This window comes from Aedes albopictus, chromosome 3, assembly GCF_035046485.1.
Source record: "Aedes albopictus strain Foshan chromosome 3, AalbF5, whole genome shotgun sequence".
In the NCBI taxonomy this organism is placed as follows: Eukaryota; Metazoa; Arthropoda; class Insecta; order Diptera; family Culicidae; genus Aedes; species Aedes albopictus.
In genome coordinates this window covers 301,238,366-301,257,467 of record NC_085138.1, presented here as the reverse complement: position 1 = coordinate 301,257,467, position 19,102 = coordinate 301,238,366, and the positions used below count along the sequence as shown (strand labels likewise).

Below are 19,102 nucleotides of genomic sequence, written 5' to 3'. Positions count from 1 at the left end.
GTCCCGGAAATTGTGCGCAGTCTTGTGTCGCGCACCATTGGCAGATGCATAAAACCTACGCATATCGTTCCGAACCAAATTTTCCTGTGCCATCATGAAGGATGGGAATAACAACTTGTAAAGAGTTACACTCACTTGCAGTTTTCTAAGCTCAGAAGCGTGCAATCGAGAAACGATCCTATGGACGACTTTGGCCTTGTGGTTTTGGTTAAAACTTTGCCGAATTGAGTAGGGATCGCACACGCATCCCACAGTCATGAGGGAGCTGTGAAGGCATCTCTCCACGGGATGAATGAAAATTACACAGAGTCGCCTTCACAGCTCTGTCACGACTTTGGGATGCGTGTGCGACCCCTTCGGCAAACTTTTAACCAAAACCACAAGGCCAAAGTCGTTCATACATCGTTTCTTGATTGCACGCTTCTGAGCTTAGAAAACAGCAAGTTAGTGTAACTCTTTGCAAGTGAGGGTTTCCATCCCTGGTCATCATATTAAATATGCATCATTTTTAATATACATACATATTTAACCAGTGAAAAAACTTTCAGCTAAATTTCCTAGAGATCTTTATTTATTCCCTTCAGATCCTCATCATCGGACTCCGAGCTTGTAAGTTCCAAAGTGATGAATGAAGCACAGTGTGTGTCTAGTGCTCCATTATTGTCGTCATTCTGCAATTGTTTGTTTATTTATCTTCTTTCCATTTTTTGTCGTCTCCCCCAAGATAAGAGCGAAATCGTCTACTCACTCTTGATTGTTCCCCGTTCCTCCGAACCGGCATCTCTCACACTCCACTCTGCATTCGGGAATCCTTTTCTAACAATGTGTTTTTCCTTTTTGGTATGCTTCAAAGTGCATTGCCTGTGCCGGTTCCATTCATTGGTTGTCTAGTTTGGAACAAGATAGAAAAAAAACCCTCGTTTTCAAACGATTCCTTGCCAGACATCCTAATTAAATTCATCCCTCCGTCGTTGTTTCGGTTCGACATTTTCGACAGTGGAATAAATTTTCTCGGTTTCGTGGAAAATCGGCTTTAGAATGTTAAAATCGATCTTCTCGCCCTCCCACTCATTCAAGCGAAGCTGATTCCGACGATGGGGTCGAAATCACATGTGACTGATTTCGGTCACGGTCGATTGACGGAAAAATACTGCAGCTACTGTCTGCTCAGAACACAATGCGTAACAGCAGCCCTGTTCTGGCTGTTGGCTTGGGGGGGGGGGTTCTGAAGTCAACTGTCATCGTCCAGAATCACACACCACATCGACTAAAGAACAAGTCATGCCGGTCTGCATTTGCTCTTACCGGAGGCGTTTGTGAGTTTAGGTCTTTTATTTTCCTCCCTCTGGAGCTCAGCTACCAGGAATTGTATGATTGTATGATTGTATCGTGTGTTGTTTACTTGCTTCTCGAACTAGGTGTCATGTAGGATGAGAAAATCGTTCCTTAAGTTATGTATTTGTCACAAATGTGTTGACTCTGACAGTCAATAGCTATGTAGTTGAACGCAGGAATTTGCTCGCAACCGACCATGCGGAAGTGGAAGGTTCTTACTCCACTTTTGTTTTCCTGGCTGTATTTTCACTCAAAAATTAATTTATACTAACTGGGCTCACAGACTGCTCTAGGTTATTTCACATATATGTACCAATTGACTTAGCCTACAGAGAGCTATGTCGTGTCGTATCGCTAGCGGTTGTCTCAATGAACGCCTAATAATGGCGCTACAGGCCACTTGTTCAGGTGGAGTTGAGTTTAAGATATTTAAATGATCCTCACCTAACAGTGGAAGGCATTATTAACAGAAATTTTATTGAAAATTTAACCTTTATTAAACCCAATGGGTGCGGTATTGCATTAATATTGCCCTAAACCGAATAAGTCGTGCAGGTGAATTTATGATCCTAGAAGATCATCTGTGAGTGGGATTATGGATTATGTAAGTTTTTTATGTAATTTTCGACCGGAATACTACTAGTGCACAGGTGTTGGCTTTCTCGATGTAGGATCAATCTAAACGACTAGTTTTGGATTACCTGACGTTTCGGCCGGCTTTATTTGGCCTTTATCAAGGGAAAATAAAGGCCAAATAAAGCCGGCCGAAACGTCGGGTAATCCAAAATTAGCCGTTTAGATTGACCCTAGACCGGGAAAGCCAACATATGTACCAGGGTTGTTAACGTTAATCAACGATTAACGCCGTTACGTTAACTCGTTAACGTTAATTGTAACGATTAACGTTTTTTGCGTTGATTTTTCAGGGCCGTTGATCAACGTTAACGTTAACGCTGAGCGTTGAATTAACGTTAACGACTCCGTTGATTTTTACGTTAATTGTGCAATTTGACCGATACTGATAGGCACAAAGCTTCTCTGGAGGTCGAGGAAATTTCCTTTACGAAAATTTCCTTGACTCACCGGAAATGTTTGGAGATGTTTCAATTTCAACTACATTCTTGAAAAGCAAAAATATTGTTGAAGAAATTCTTAGCGAGCATGATGAAATCGGCAAAAATGTGGGCTAATTTCTGTTGAATTTGGTAGCAAATAGTAAATATTTGCTTTCTAGGTTAAGTTTATGAATTCTTCAAATTGTGTTTATTTCTAGTAGTCACAATAAGCAACGTCAAGTTATGCATTTATTTGGCCAGTCATAAGCTCCCGTGCACCATTATTGCTAACCCAACATTATATGTGGCAACTCTTTAAGCGACTCTTTGGAACTTTGCCTAGTGCGCGAAGAGTTATTTGTCCACTAATGTGGGCGCTATCTAATGTGTAACGAGTCGGTTGACGATATTACAGCGTGCCTGGTCAATTTAAAAGCATAATTGATGGGCGTATTGTGAAACAACTGCAATAAACACAAACTATAGAGAATGACCTCTTTAAATACAGTAGAATAACTAGCCACAGAAGTCCAATGTCGGGGCTTTTCGTGTGACTAACATCTAGTTTGCCACGCCCTTACAGCGTCATTAGCGGTACTAGAAGTGTCAAATAAATTTTGTTTACCAAAACAAAATATCCTTTACAAGATGAATACTTAAAAACGATGATTAATTACAATTAGAGTTATCAATTTAATTAAAAAAGAAAAGTGACAACAGCGCCATTGGAGTTCTAGTGTATTTCCATTTTAAATACTTAAGCCTTCAGTACACGCTTTGCCAAGTGTGCAAATTTTTCCACACGCATAACCCAGCAGGCCAACAGCGGTTGCAACATTGACAAAACATCGGAAATGTCAAGCGTTTACTTTGATGTTGGTTGATGCGTGCGGAAAAGTTTGCACACTTGTCAAAGCGTGTACTGAAGGCTTTACCGATAAAAAATACACAATGGTCATCATTTCCATGGTAGGTAACATGACTACTCACTTTGTACTCCATCATTTTTTCTAAATATTAGGATATTGGGGATGAAATAAAACTGCTACCGATGTATGTTTTTTTCTTCACAGTCCCAATCGTTCCAATAATGGTCCTATTCACTCTTGAATTTGTGGAGAAACGGGTTTCTTCGTTTTGAATCTTGCATTTCAACCAACTTCATCTACTCGAATTTCTAGTTTAGTTAGATGTCCACCTGAGACATGTCCACTTCACAAACCAAACTTTGTTTTTGAGAAACACGATTGAGTTACCAAAAGTCAGTGAAAAAATTTGCATTTTTGACATGTCTACTGTTTAGAAAAAAAAAAAACAGTGCATCAAGCTCGAATCAACCTCCTTCGTTAGCATAATAATAAATGAAATAAGTATTTCATAATAAATACAAAATAAGAACAAGCTCTCATCTCAAAGATGCAGCGTGACTAGCTAAACAGTAAACCGATATCTATCGTCAGCAGAGTGAGTTTACTACCAAAAGGATTCCCAGACCCTTAGCCGTGGAAAGTATGTTATTTAATTATTACGCCAGGTCTATCTATACCAGGGCTGGGAGTGATCAGGCCAGAGAAACTCGGAACGAACTACGCGTGCCGATCCAAACTACACAGATCGAAATCGCCGGCCAGGGCAGATGACTGCACAAAAATCTTTACAAACAAGATTCATCCTGGCACCTTTATGAAGCACTGCCTGCCAACACTATCGTGTCTTTTTCATATCACAGTGAGTAATTAACGATTGGATTAACGCTATTCGTTAACGTTGATTTAACGCATCCCGTTGACGTTAACGTTAATTACCACAAAAATTACCGCAACGCCGTTGACGTTGATTTCGGCGAAAATTAACGTCAACGGCGTTAATCGTTGATTAACGTTAACAACCCTGATATGTACAATACATTGTAAGAAATTCGTATATTCGCCTCATTCTACTCTTACTCCTAATTGCTGATGCGAGTCGTGAAAGTAAACTCTAACTGATACCTGACACAGTTGATGAGATGGTTTACGGGGGCTTTAAGTTAAATAATAACACTTTTAATCGGGCGTCCAGTCCAGCCAATATCTTCCGCCGACATACCGGCAACAAGTTCGACCTACGCCTTCCGCTCGACTAAACTTTCTGTTTGGGTTTTCGATAGGAGATGCCTTTGCTTTTCGGTGTTGTCCAGATACGCACTACATCGTGTTCAACCAAAGTTAGTACAGACTAACGAACACTTAAGATGCCAATACTCAGGACCAAAAAGAAACCAATACCTAAACATCTTGTTTGACTCCATCGAATATTTATTATTGTCAAACAATTGTTTTTCTTGAGCTCATTCCTTAATAAATATTTTACCCTGTGTTCTTAAAAACTTACATTAACAGACAAAACGAAACATTCACTGAAGGATTTTTCGTATCGACGAACTGGTTTCCTCCGACTGGATCAGTAATCGAATCTCCACCCTGTGGCACTCACAACACGCTTAAACGACGGACGCCATTGGCCGCACGACTACAAAGCCAATAACAATCCTTCTGAAATTTCTCGAGGAGTTCCTTCAGAAATTGTTTCAGGAGTGCGTTCAGAAATTTCTCAAACAGTTTCTCCTTGATTTTTTATGGGTTCCTTCAGAAATTCTTCTTGCGTTTGTTCCTGTATTTCCTTACAATAATTTAGTATATTGCGTAAATCTTGTCCTTGAGTCAGTGATAAGCCCCAAAGCTCTGTGCTGGTAACGAACGAGAAGAAGGCAAGTCTCATATCAGCGGCGTTAGACTACGCATTTGTATGACTTGCTAATGCTTATGCTAATACTAATGAAGGAATTTCTAGTGTTAAGCTGGGATGAGTTAAAAAAAACTACAGGCATTAGTAAAGGAACTGCTGAAGCTATTGTTGCAAGAACTCCTACAGGATTTCTATCTGCGAAAAATTCTTACAGAGAAAAACTCCTGAAAACGTAGTAACTACTACTTTAACTCTTAACCCTCGAGCAGTGACGTCTTCGACTAACTGCAACGGCACTTACGTTAACGCTGTGTATCACAAGCGTGCATTTTTCATGGTGCGTGTACTCAGTACACGACGCAACCGCTCCTGGGTTAACTAACTCTTTACTTAAGAAACTTCTAAAGGAATACTTGGTGGAATTCCTGTACTCACTCTTCGTAGAAATCTTAGAGTAAGCTTCTGTCGGAATTATTTGAAGGCAATACTGAAAAATTTCTAAAAACAACTTCTTGAGGTTCTTCTTGAAGGTTCCATTCCTCGATATATCTCTGAAAGAAACTCAGGGAGGAATGCCTGATAAAACTGCTAAAAAGCAAAAAAGAAACCCTGGAAGAACATCGCGAGGAAACTCGTTGGAGGGGCTATTTATTATGAAATGTAGGGTGATTTTTGAAGAAAAAATTCCTTGATAAATTTCTCAATGAATTCCGAAAAAGTTTTTGATTCAATCCGCTGGAGAATTTTTTAGTGAAATCTCCATTTTTGAAAGAATCTGAATTTGAAAGTTCGTAAGATATTTTTTCGTGAATTTTAACTAACTGCAAATCTCTAATTATTGCTCTTTAGAGCCTTCCTTGAATTCCTGGAGGATTCACTAGAAATAACTTGAGTAATTTCAGCAATTGTTTCTACAACAATCGCAAGAGTATCCCCGATAGAAATAAAAAAATGACTGGAGGATGATCCCTGCAAGAATTTCTAATGATGATGCTAGAAATGCTCTTGGACGAATCCTTGTAGGAATTTCTGAAAGAATCCCAAGAGGAATCCTTGGAAAAATCATTATAGTAACCCTTGGTGAAATTTCAGAACCAATCCATGGCGAAATCATTTGAGGTGTCACAAGAAAAAACTGTGAAGGAATCCTAGCAGGCAATCCTGGATGATTTCTTCAAATATCTTTTGATCTGAAGGTTTTATTGGAAAAATTACTTGAGAAATTATTTCATTTTTTTTTTTCAAAATTCATGCAGGAATTCATGCGATATTTTTGAAAAAATCCCTGGACGAATCACATGAAGAATCCTTGGAGGTATTTCTTCAAAAATCCCAGCAGGAATGTCTTAAAACTACATCAGGCATCCCTGGTGGCATTCCTAGATAAATCTTTATAGAAGTTCTTTTGGAATTCCTCCACTAATGCCTGATGGGACTTGTGGAGCGGACGAGGTGTGATGGTTTAGGCCGAGGACCTGGAATCGATCCCCACTCACGATAAACTCACTAGAATGTAAGTTTCTACTTTGGAAGAAAAGTGTAGCGTGGATTCCGATATTAACTAGCTCCGAATTAAAAATCTCGTTATTAAAAATTAATACAGATGGGCACCCTCTAGAATTCTTATTGAGATTGCTTCAGAGGTTTCTCCAAAGATTCCTATGAATATCCTTCATGTAATTCCTCCAAGGATTCTTTTAGTAATTTCTCTTGAATGATTAGCAGATATTTCTACTATGACTTCTTTAGGAATTTGCTAGAACTTCTTAATCATATCCAGCTGGGATTTCTCCAGTTATTACTCTTGGGAGTTCTCCTGGAGAACTCCAACAGCAATTGTCTGAGAAATCCTAGGAAAACTTCCCGGTAGATACTAACATTAATTTCTAAATACTTCCCAGCAGCATTCCTGGATCAATCCTAACAAGTATTCCTAGTCTATTCAAGTCTACACATAAACAGCCATTCATTGAAAAAATCCTGAAAAATGATAGAATCGATTAATTATATCATTTTTCTTGTCATTATTAGGCGCTGTCCATAAACTACGTAGACTCCTTTTTGGCCATCTCAGGCCTCTCCCCCCTCATAGACTTTTGTTCATACAAAATTTTCTAAATTTGTATGAAGCGTAGACTTTGGCCAGATCCCACCGAAGCCTACCCACACCCCCTCCCCCGCATTTGCATTAAGTATGTTTCAAAATATAATATAACAAGATACGATCTCATCTAATCCATCCCCACATCCACTTGATACTTCATTGATGTCAGCTGTTTTCTATTATCGGCAATTTGTTAAACTACTCCTGTATCATGGTTCAGCATCGTCACTAATATTACTGCAAACCGGATAATATTAGTGTATGACAACTGGCGATACACTTCTGGTGCGTGGGCACTCATGGGCCAAGGTAACACTTGCACTCCTTGTACTACATCGAAATTGTTCCCCGCATCAGTATAACTCGAAGGAACAGCCTATGCTTCAAAGAAGGAAAAATCTTTGATAAAATATTGGCAGTTTCAACGCCAAAATCCCTGAATGTTTAAACTAGGACGAATAGTCTACGATTAAAAGAAGAAAATATTTCTGATGATGATGCTAGCCCAAGGATGGAAGAAAATTACTTCTAACGATAAATGATGCACCATACGAACAATCAAAGATAGCCGTTGCTCTTACGGTAGCATGATACGACACCCTTGCGCTGTGCTCGTATCACAGAGCAATCAAACATCTGATGCACGCTTTATCGCGGGATCTACCGTTATCGGATCATGTTACAAGTCGCGATAAACTTTATTCATCACGATTATGGCCACTTTTGCACCCGAAAGAATGCACAAAAAGTGATCGAAAATCGAAATTTATCATTTCGATTTCATGTTAACGATCGCATCGCGGCCGCACATGCCGAGCAATTCATTATTCGCGGAGCATGGTTTGTTATGAATGCTTGACGACAAAATTCTATCGTTGTTGCTATGATCGCGCGATGCCTTCTAACCGCGACATCCCAAATTTTGGGATCCTATCATGATCACTAGATTTCCATCCTTGTGCTAGCCAGAATGTCGAAAATTTCCTCAGAATTCTTTTGATCATAATTCGGCCAAACAGCATTTGGCCGGAAAATCAGCAGGACTTTGGACGACTATCAGGCTGTATTTGCATGTAGTATTATAGAAATAATTTCTGCAGGAATCCAAGGTTCCCCTATGAATTAATTGAATCAATTTTTGGATCCATAACTGTATAATAACAGTGATGTCAGAATTCAAATGATCGACTTCACTCACCAACTGTAGTGTACCACTCAGTGTAGAACTAACCGTTTCAATCATAAAAAGGGATTGACAACCATAATCCACTATACAAATAGGTAAAATGGTTATACAAGTCAGTAAACATCAAAACAAGGTGTGCACAAAATATAATTTTCTACTGAAGCCCACTCCAGCAAACCATCAATGTATAATCATAAAAATCAAGTTTCAATCAGTTTCAAATCCAAAATTCGACATTTGACGTTGACCCGAATTTGCCCTTTAATTAAAACCATAAACTCGTTGATTTTATACGACATCCGCCACTCAAAGTCACACTTCTTCACGCCCGCACAGCCTTATCATATCTTAATAATCAACTCAGCCAAATAAAAAAAAAGAATCATCCAAACATGATACAATCTCTTCCCGTCGTCGTCACAACGAATAAGATGATGATTTTCATTTCTCATTTTTTCTCTTCACTCTTGACACCGTTTCGTTCCAGATGCTCGCCGAAATCAGCCGCCGTCGCATATAATTGAATCCAACACTTCGTCCAACACCACTGACTGGGACCCCACGCCTACGCCTGAGCCAGGAGCGGAAACTTGAAGACGGGACACCATTTATCTCCACCGAAGTGGCCACAGCAACGCAACGGCGGGACAACGACGGCGGCGGCAGATAAGTTGACAACGGAGCCATGACAGTGTCATCGTCACCACCACCGTTGTTCCCCAAGGCGACGATGACGACGCATCAGACGCTGACAGCCGTTTGTCCCTCCCGATGGACGACGATGACGGGCCGGCGAAGACGATGGTTCGCCGGCTCGCTGCTGCTGCTGGTGCTGTTGATTTGCATACCGAGGCAGATAATTGGATTCTGTCCGTCACTGTGTACCTGCGAGGCCGATCGCAATCTTCGGACGGCTTGTATCAACGCGTCCCTCGAGGTCGTTCCGATCCAGCTAAACCCGGACGTGCGACACATCAATCTCAGCTACAACGCAATTACCAATGTGCACTTCACGCTCGGGTTCTACAGCCAGCTGGAGATGCTGGACATCTCCCATAACCGGCTGGACACGCTCGGGTCGAAGAACTTCGAAGCGCAGGAAAAGCTGAGGGCGCTCAATTTGAGCGAAAACGTCCTCACCAACCTGCTCAAGGATACGTTTAGAGGTCTCAAGCAACTGGAGATCCTCAAACTGAACGACAACCGGATAGAGAAAGTCCATCCGACGGCGTTCCACGGGTTGGCGAGACTGGTCGAACTAGATCTAAGCAATAATCTGATAGTAAGCTTCGAAGAGGACTCATTCAAACCCCTTACGACACTCGAAAGGCTATCCCTAGAGAATAATCAAATACTGGAAGTGCCATACGATACGAATTTAGAGCACCTGCGATCGTTGCGGATTTTGGACTTGTCCATCAATCTGATAGAGTTTGTTGGCAACGATAGTTTCGAGGTGTTGCGAGAGCTAAGGACCCTGAAGATTGCTGGAAACGTGTTGACCGAGCTGGATCTGGGCGCCTTCAATGGAATGAGCGCACTGAAGCATTTGGATCTGGCCGATAACAATTTGACGGTGAGTTTTTGTCTATTTCTTCCTTGAACTCACTTCTTTAACTTGAGCTTCATTATTTTTCTTGTTTTTTATTTTGTCTCAACGATTTCTTTAAAACTTGACCTATCCTTTCAATTGTGCATGAGCCTTAGAGTGGATCATCCGTTATATAGAAAAAATGAAAAATTAAATGGAATCCCATCTGATCAAAGCTTTTCGGGTCCCATTTGAGGACCCAAATAGTTGTGCAAAATTTGGGCACGATCAGTTATGTCTACGTTTTGCGCATTGCGTTAGAAGTTTGTATGGGATTCTACATGGGAAAACATACTTTTTTTACATTTCTCTCATAAAAAGCTCAAATTTATAGAAAACCATTTAACCGATAATGTGAAAACATAGCCTAGGGTGTCCCGAAAAACTTTGTCGAAGACCACGAAGTGATCTGATGCTTATGAAAAAAGTTATAGCGTTGGCATTGCTTGCCAAAACAGCATGATTTTGTTGCTATTGTTATTCCTTTACATGTTAAAAGTTAAACACATGCATGCGGTCTGTTGAATATATCTTTTTTCATGAGCATCGGATCGCTTTGCGGTCTTCGACAAAGTTTTTCAGGACATCCTAGGCTATCATTTTACATTATTTATTAAAAAGTTTCAGACAAACTTTTTCAAATTCTGACTAAAATGCAAAAAAGCATGTTTTCCCATACAAAATCCCATACAAATTTCAATTGAAATGCGCAAAGTGTGGACGCAACCAATCTTTCTTAACCTTCCGTAACTCGCGCGGTTGACTACCTGCGTCAGCACCACGCTAATGCTGAGTACAAAAAGCGAGATTTTTTCAACGTGTTGTACGAAATACAACAGCGCGATTGCTCGTGGGTTAAATTTTGCACAGATACTCAGGACCCGAAATGGAACCAAAACAGCTTTGATCTGAGAAAACAGTTGTCAATGTTGCTTCTCCGTGATTGACAAGAACAATCGAAATTGCTCTAAGAACCAACAAACGGAGCTAGGGAGTAGCTATCGCACGTACATTTTCGAGATTCCCAAACTTCATTAAGTCAATGCCAGCGCCGGCCACGTCCTTACGGTCATCGAGAAAGGGAAGGATTGTTAGTATGACGTGCGTTGCTTACAAGATACCGAGATTACCCCTGCTTATCCGCGTCTGGCTCAGGAAATAGTTTTTGTTTAGTAAGCGATGTGATTCATGCAAGCTCTATTTAAACCAAAACACTTGAGGAGATTATAAACAAAGGGATGTAAGTGACAAAAACTAATTTTCGAGTAAATGAGGGTTAAAGTTACCAATTTTTCATCTCATACAAATTGCATCCAGCTTTTTACGCTGGCCATAAAACAACTGGGGGTGATTCATGTTTGACATTTCTTGCCGACCGATTTTATGGTTTCTAAGATTTGATCTTGGTAGGCCACGATTTCAGTTTGTTGATTGAACTGTCAATAATTTTCACTTTTGTTTTGCAGCCGCTTCTTCTTTGTAACGTAATAAACAAGCAAAAGGTCAAAATATTAAATTTTTATAAAAGTGTGCTCACAATTTTCGTGAAAGAGAAAATATTCGCCATGCCTTGTCAACATTGAAAATGTTCATTAACATGAAGATTGCTTTGATCGAAAAATTAAAAATTATAGTGTCGGCAAGATACGTCAGAGAGGGGTTATTCAAAATTTATGGCAGGCTAGCGTAAAAAGCTGGATGTAGTTTGAAAATCGACCCAATTTTCTCCGATTCGTGCTGAAAAAAATATCATTTTGCAACTCGTTACATAAATAACTATATTTGCAACAAAAAGAACTTATGCCGACACTTGACGTAAGAAACCCATTACTGGTAGGGTAAATATTCAAAAAATATGCCTTTGCTTAACCTTCATCCAGCCAATGATTCCGGGGACATGGTTGCTTGGTCCACATGGTTCCGGAGTAATTCCAGATTGTCTTGGGGTACCAAATTTGGCTCCCGATAAGGTAGAAGCATGGTACTTACCTCTTACCGATCAGGCTAAGGCCGGGGTGGCCTCTGCTGTACATAGTAGCCGCCTCCATTCCACTCGGTCCATGGCTGTATGTCTCCAGTTCCGCACTCTGCGTAGGGTCCGCAGATCGTCCTCCACTTGGTCGACCCACCTAGCTCGCTGCGCTCCACGTCTTCTTGTACCGGTCGGATGACTCTCGAGAACCATTTTAGTCGGGTTGCCATCCGACATCCTGATAACGTAACCCGCCCATCATAGCCTCCCGATTTTCGCGGTATGGACGATGGTTGGTTCTCTTAGCAGCTGATGCAGCTCGTGGTTCATTCGCCTTCTCCAAGTCGCGTCTTCCATCTGCACTCCGCCGTAGATGGTACGCAACACCTTCCGTTCGAAAACTCCAAGGGCGCGTTGGTCCTCAGCACGTAGGGTCCATGTTTTGTGCCCATAGAGGACGACCGGTCTAATCAGCGTTTTGGAGATAGTCAACTTCGTGTTACGGCGAATTTTATTCGATCGTAGAGTTCTACGGAGTCCAAAGTAAGCACGATTTCCTGCCACAGGGCGCCTCTGAATTTCGCTGCTGGTGTCGTTATCGGCGGTAACCCAAGCCCAAGTACATGAATTCTTCAACCGCCTCGATTTCATCACAGTCGATAGAAAATCGGGATGGCGGGCGCGGTGATTCCTCCCTGGAGCCCTTTGTCATCATGTACTTCGTCTTCGACACATTAATGACTAATCCGATTCGCCTGCCTTCACTCTTTAGTCGGATGTACGTTTCCACCATCGTCTCAAATTTATGAGCTATAATATCAATATCATCAGTGAAACCAGGCAGCTGAACGAACTTCGTGAAAATCGTTCCACTCGTGTTTATTCCCGCTCTCCTAATTACTCCCTCTAACCCTAACGCAATGTTGAGCAGCAAGCACGTAAAGCCATCACCTTGCCGTAACCCTCTGCGAGCGTCGAAGGGACCCAAGAGTGTCCCTGGTACTCGAACTACGCACATCACTCAATCCATCGTCGCCTTGATCAATCTTATCAGTTTATCCGGGAATCCGTATTCGTGTATAATCTGCCATAGCTGTTCTCGATCGATTGTATCATACGCCAATTTGAAATCGATGAACAAGTGATGTGTGGCCACGTTGTATTCGCGGCATTTCTGCAACACCTGGCGGATGGCGAACATCTGGTCCGCTGTACATAGTATGTTCACCCATGGATCCAGCCTGATATTGCCCCACGAACTCTCTTGCAATCGGTGATAGACGGTGGCATAAAATTTGGGAGAGTATCTTGCAGGCAGCGCTCAGTAGTGTGACCGCGCGATAGTTCCCGCAATCCAACTTGTCGCCCTTTTTGTAGATGGGACACACGATATCTTCCATCCATTCCTCCGGTAGTACTTCCTCCTCCCAAATCTTGGTAATGACCCAGTGTAGTGCTCTCACCAGTGCTTCTCCACCGTATTTTAGAAGCTCGCTTGGTAGTTGATCTGCTCCAGCGGCTTTGTTGTTTTTCAACCGACCAACCTCCTCCTCAATCTCTTGGAGGTCAAGGGCCGGAAGTCTTTCGTCCTGTGCACATACTCCTAGATCTGTTACCACGCCACCTTCGGTACTTGCAACGTCACCATTGAGGTGCTCATCGTTATTCTGCCGCCACCTCTCGACCACCTCATGCTCGCTCGTGAGAATATTACCGTAATTATCTCGGCACATGTCGGATTGTGGCACGAAGACTCCGCGCGAGCGGTTCAGCTTCTCGTAGAACTTTCGTGTGTCCTTAGAGCGGTACAGCTCTTCCATAGCTTCGCGATCTCGTTCTTCCTGCTGGCGCTTCTTCATCCGGAAGACTGAGTTCTGTCTGTTCCACGCCTGTCTGTAACGTGCCTCGTTCGCTCTTGTACGGTGTTGCTGCATTCTCGCCCATGCTGCATTATTTTCGTTTTTCAACAGTTCACATTCACCGTCGTCCCAGTCGTTTCTGTGATTCGGAGTCGCGAAGCCTAGTGCTGTAGCCGAGGTATTACCTATGGCGGATCGGATGTCCTTACAGCCATATTCAAGTGTAGCTGCACCAAGCTGCTCTTCCGTTGGTAGGGCCACTGCTAACTGCTGCGCGTAGTCTTGAGCTACTTCTGCGTTACGCAGCTGCTCGATGTTGAGCCGCGGCGTTCGACTTCGACGCGTGGTGATAACTGTCGAAAATTTTGAGCGCATGCATACAGCGACTAAGTAGTGATCCGAATCTTTATTCACACTGCGGTATGTGCGGACATTGGTTATATCTAAGAAGAATTTACCGTCGATTAGAACGTGGTCGATTTGATTTTCTGTTTGTTGGTCGGGTTATCTCCAGGTGGCTTTGTGGATATCTTTGCGGGGGAAGAAGGTGCTTCGGACTACCATACCACGGGAGGTTGTAAAGTTTACGCATCGCTGGCCGTTATCATTCGATACGGCGTGCAGGCTGTTTCGCCCGATTACCGGTCTGTACATTTCCTCCCTTCCTACCTGCGCGTTCATGTCGCCGACAACGATTTTCACGTCACGCGACGAGCAACCATCGTATGTTTGCTCTAACTGCGCGTAGAACGCTTCTTTCTCGTCATCAGGTCTCCCTACGTGTGGGTAGTGGACGTTGATGCTGTAAATAGTTGAAGAAATGGCCCTTAACTCTTAACATGCACATCCTTGCGTTGATCGGCTACCGCCCGATCACACGTTGTCGCATTTTGCCCTACACTATAAATCCTGTTCCCAGTTCATTGGTTGTGCCACAGCTTTGGTAGAAGGTAGCCGTTCGATGCCCGCTTTTCCACACTTTCTGTCCAGTCCAACAAAGTTCCTGCAATGCCACGATGTCGAAGTTGCGGGGATGTAGTTTGTCGTAAATTATCCTGTCACATCCTGCGAAACCAAGTGACTTGCAATTCCACATTCCAAGTTACCAATCGTAGTCCTTATTTCGTCGCGTGGGTCTTTGCCGATTGTATCGAGTCGTATTTTCTCATATGTTATTCACAATGGGGATTTTTACAGGTGGCTTATTGGGCATACGCCAACACTCCTGTCTCACCGGAGGGCCATCATGCCAGCTCTGTTTAACGTCCCAACCAACACTGGGACGACCACGCTGATGGTACTACCACCTTTGATCTAGCTGGGTGTGGTGCAGCGTTTTTTACTCAGCCGCTGGATGAAAGAACAGACGCTGTTTGAGCCGCACCTCCTTGGTGAACAGACACTCGGATCGTACCTACTCAATCTAGCTGAAGCCAGAAGGACAACAGTGCCCAGGCTGCACTACCAGCTAAGCACACAACTCTTAGCTGGCGGTCTTTGTCATCGCTTGACCCGTGGAAGCATGAGGTAGGAACTTGTGTGGACCAGAGCTATGTTGGACGCTCTCCTTATCGACTCACCGTTTCGCAGCCCAAGGTAGAAGTATGGTGTCTTCGGCGAATTTGTTCAGCAGGTTAATAACTAACTGGCAACGACGACTTTGGTTCGCGTTCCGGCCGCTAGGCAGCGCCAGTGTCAAAAATGTTCAAACCCTCATATCTTAGAAACCTGAAGAGATAGAATGATGCTGTATTCGGCAAAGTTCTTCGGCAAGCTCGGAACTATCTGATAGTGAAGTCTTAGGTTCGTTATTTATTCGCAAGGTGGATCCTTGTGTCTGATAATTTCAAACGCGTATATCTCGATACCAAGCTCGATACCCCACAAGCATGCCGTTTTGAGCAAAGTTGTTCAGCAGGCTAAGCACTATCTGGCAATAGTGTCTTTGGTTCGAGAAACGTCCGTTAGGTGGCGCCAGGGTAAAAAATGTTCAAACTTCTACATCTTAGAATCCTGTTAAGATAAAATGATGCCGTCTTCAAACAAAGTTCTTCAGCAAGCTAAAAACTGCTTGATAGTTGAGTCTTTGATTCGTGGTTTATTCGCCAGCTGGCACCGTGTTTAAAATTTTGAAACAAGTATATATCGATACTCTAATGAGCCGGCATGGCGTTTCCTGCAGAAGTTCGCATAGGAATTTCTTCAGGAAATCCTTCGGGAATCCCTATGGGACATCCTCCAGGAATTCCTCCGGGGATTCCTCCAGGAACTCCTTTAGGAATTTCTCCAGGAATTCCACCAGGAATTTATACAGGAATTTCTCCGGGAATTTCTTGGAGAATTCTTCCGGGAGTTCCCCAGGAAATTTCTCCAGAAATTCCTCTAGGACTTCCATCAGGAATTCCTCTGGGGGTTCCTGCAGGAATTCCTACGGTTTTTTCAGGATTTCCTCCAGAAATTTCACAGAGATTTTCCCCAGGAATTCTTCCATGAGTTCCTCCAGAAATTCCTCCGAGAATTTCTCCAGGAATATCTCCGGCAATGTCTTCGCGAATTCCTCCGGGAATTCCTTCAGGAAAACTTCCCGTTTTTTTGTTTTACCAGAAAGTCCTCTGTGGCCCATATAGCCGGGGCGGTAAACGTACGGGTATTCAGCATGACCATGCTGAGAGTGACGGGTTCGATTCCCGGTCGGTCCAGGATCTTTTCGTAAAGGGAATTTCCTTGACTTCCTTGGGCATAGAGTATCTTCGGGCCTGCCACACGATATACACATGCAAAATGGTCTTTGGCAGAGGAAGATCTCAGTTAATAACTGTGGAAGTGCTCATAGAACACTAAGCTGAGAAGCAGGCTTTGTCCCAGTGAGGACGTTACGCCAAGAAGATGAGATGAGATGATCCTCTGTGAATTTCTTGGATTTCTCCAATAGTTCATCCGAGAATGTCTGCGGAAATTCCTCCGAGATTTCCTCCAGGAATGTCTCCGGAAATTCCTCACGCAATTCCTCTGAGCATTTCTCCAGAAATTCCACTGGGAATTCTTTTACGACTTCTACGAAATTTCTCCAGGAATTCCTCTAGGACTTCTAGCAATTCCTCGGGTATTTCTACAGGAACTTTTCCCCGGGAATTTCACAGAGAATTTTCTCAGGAATTGTTCCTAGAAAATCTCCGCTAATTTCTCCAGGAATTCCTCCATGTAATCCTCCGGGAACTTTTTTAGAAATTGATCCAGGAATTCCGACAAGAATTTCTCCAGGAAATTCTACAGGAATTTTGGGAATTTCTTCAGGAAATCTTCCAGGAATTCCTCCGAGGATTCTTCTGAAATTCTTTCGGGAATTTCTTCAGGAAATCTTCCGAGATTTTCTCAGAAAATCATCTCGGAATTTCTCCAAGAATTTCTCTGAAATTTCCTGTAGGACTTCCTCCAGGAATTTCTCAGGAAATTTCTCTAGGAATTTCTCCGGGAATTCAGCAATTCCTGATGGGAATCCTAGAGAAATTCTCGGAGGAATTCCTGGGGGAATTTCTGGTGAAATACCCGGAGGAATTCCTGGAAAAAATTTCCGGAAGAAGTCCTGGTGAAGTTACCGAAAGAATCACCGGAAGAAATTCCTGGAGAAAGTCCTAAAGGAATTCCTAGTGGAATTCCAGCAGAAAATTTGGAAGGATTTCTTGAGGAGATTCCTAAAGGAATTTCTGGTGAAATTCCCTGATGAATTCCCGGAGGACTTCCCGGAGAAACTCCCGGAGGAATTCCTGGAGAAATCCACGGAGGAATTCCTGGAGAAATTCTCAGAGGGTTTCTGAGAAAAAAAATCACGGAAGACTTCCTGAAGAGATTCCTGGAGAAATTCCCAGAGGAATTCCTGGAAGAGTTCCTGGCAGAATTCCTGGTGAATTTCCCGGATAATTTCCTGATAAAAATTCCAAAGCAATTCCTAGCGAATTTCCTGAAGAACATTCCGGAGTATTTGTTTTCGGGAAGTTGTGACATTTTCATCAAAATATACCAAAAAACAAAAAAGTTATGACCATTTTTGTGCTTTTCCGAGGGTGAAAAATGTACGTTGGGATGAAGATTAATAGTTATTTATGCAACAAGTTGCAAAATGACGATAACTGAGTCGTATATTTATCCATCGAGGCTTGCCGAGGCTTCTATGATAATTTTCATTAAATTGGTCATAACTCAGAAACGATTCTAAAAGTTTCAGCGATCAAAGCATCAATCTCGATCAATTTTGAGTTCGGGTATAGTTTTTTCGGCTTTACTTTATGAACATATTCAACGGTGGATAATTTTGTGGAAAACTTTTTGCACTTCATATTTTTTTTGAATCCTCAGTACTTGAGTTATAATTTTTCAAAGAAAAGACTTATGTTGCACATTTGGACATTTTTCAAAAAAATTGGCCATAGCTCAAAAACGAAAAAAGTGCATTCCAAAAATTTCAGAGGTAGCTTATAAAAAAACCTCCACAAAAATATTTTTTTGCAGTTTCTCATCGAAATAGGCTGTTTTACCTCACGCAAATCTGACAGGAAAAGGCCTACTTTCCCACACCTAAATAACAGTGCTGTAGTGATTTATTACAGCACTGGTTTGCGTTGCGTAATGAACCATTACAGCACTGTTTTCAGTTTTGGTCAACTTCTTGATGCTTTCTGGACGCAGTTTTGAAAAATTGTGACTACTGCACAGTATAACCTATTATGAACAGATTTTCTTAAACAATGGCTATGAACAACAGTGTGCAGTTTGATGAAAAAGTTTTGTTGAAAACTATCCTCAAGGGTAATTTATGAATTTGCAAAAAACGTTGTACGCAACTCGGTGCAGAACTCCATTTTTCCAGCACTCGTCGTAATTATCCAACTCGGCAAGCCTCGTTGGATAAATGTACGACTCGTGCTGTAAAAATCGTCATTCTGCACCTTGTTGCGTAAACTACTATTTTGCAATTGCGTTGCAAATTCCCCTACTTTTCACTCGCGATAAGAGCAATATAATGGCCTACTTTTCTTTACTAAAACAAGAGTGCCGAAAAGTACTACTTTTCGGCATTCTTAAGAGTGCTGAAAAGTAACACTTTTCGGCACTTTTGCCAGCACACACTTTTTCCAACTATCGCAGCTTCCGTTGATACCGCTGCTGCTTCTACATCCACTGAGCAGCTCGAGTTCGAATCAGGATGGTTTAGATTCTGATTCGGACTGCAGATCAAGTGTAGAAACAGTAGCTGGAACCTGCTGGAACTACTTTCA

The 19,102-nt window shown here is 42.3% G+C and overlaps 1 protein-coding gene across 3 annotated transcripts in view; it reads left to right on the top strand.

Annotated features, from left to right (window-relative positions):
• Positions 1 to 19,102, top strand: part of LOC109418606 (nyctalopin-like) — a 473,642-nt gene that overhangs the window by 429,144 nt on the left and 25,396 nt on the right. For all 3 annotated transcript variants that reach the window (XM_062842278.1, XM_062842277.1, XM_062842279.1), the window contains one exon: positions 8,895 to 9,983. In XM_062842278.1, the coding sequence (XP_062698262.1) occupies positions 9,093 to 9,983 (891 nt within the window). In that variant the 5' untranslated portion in view covers positions 8,895 to 9,092. The remainder of the gene's footprint in view (positions 1 to 8,894; positions 9,984 to 19,102) is intronic.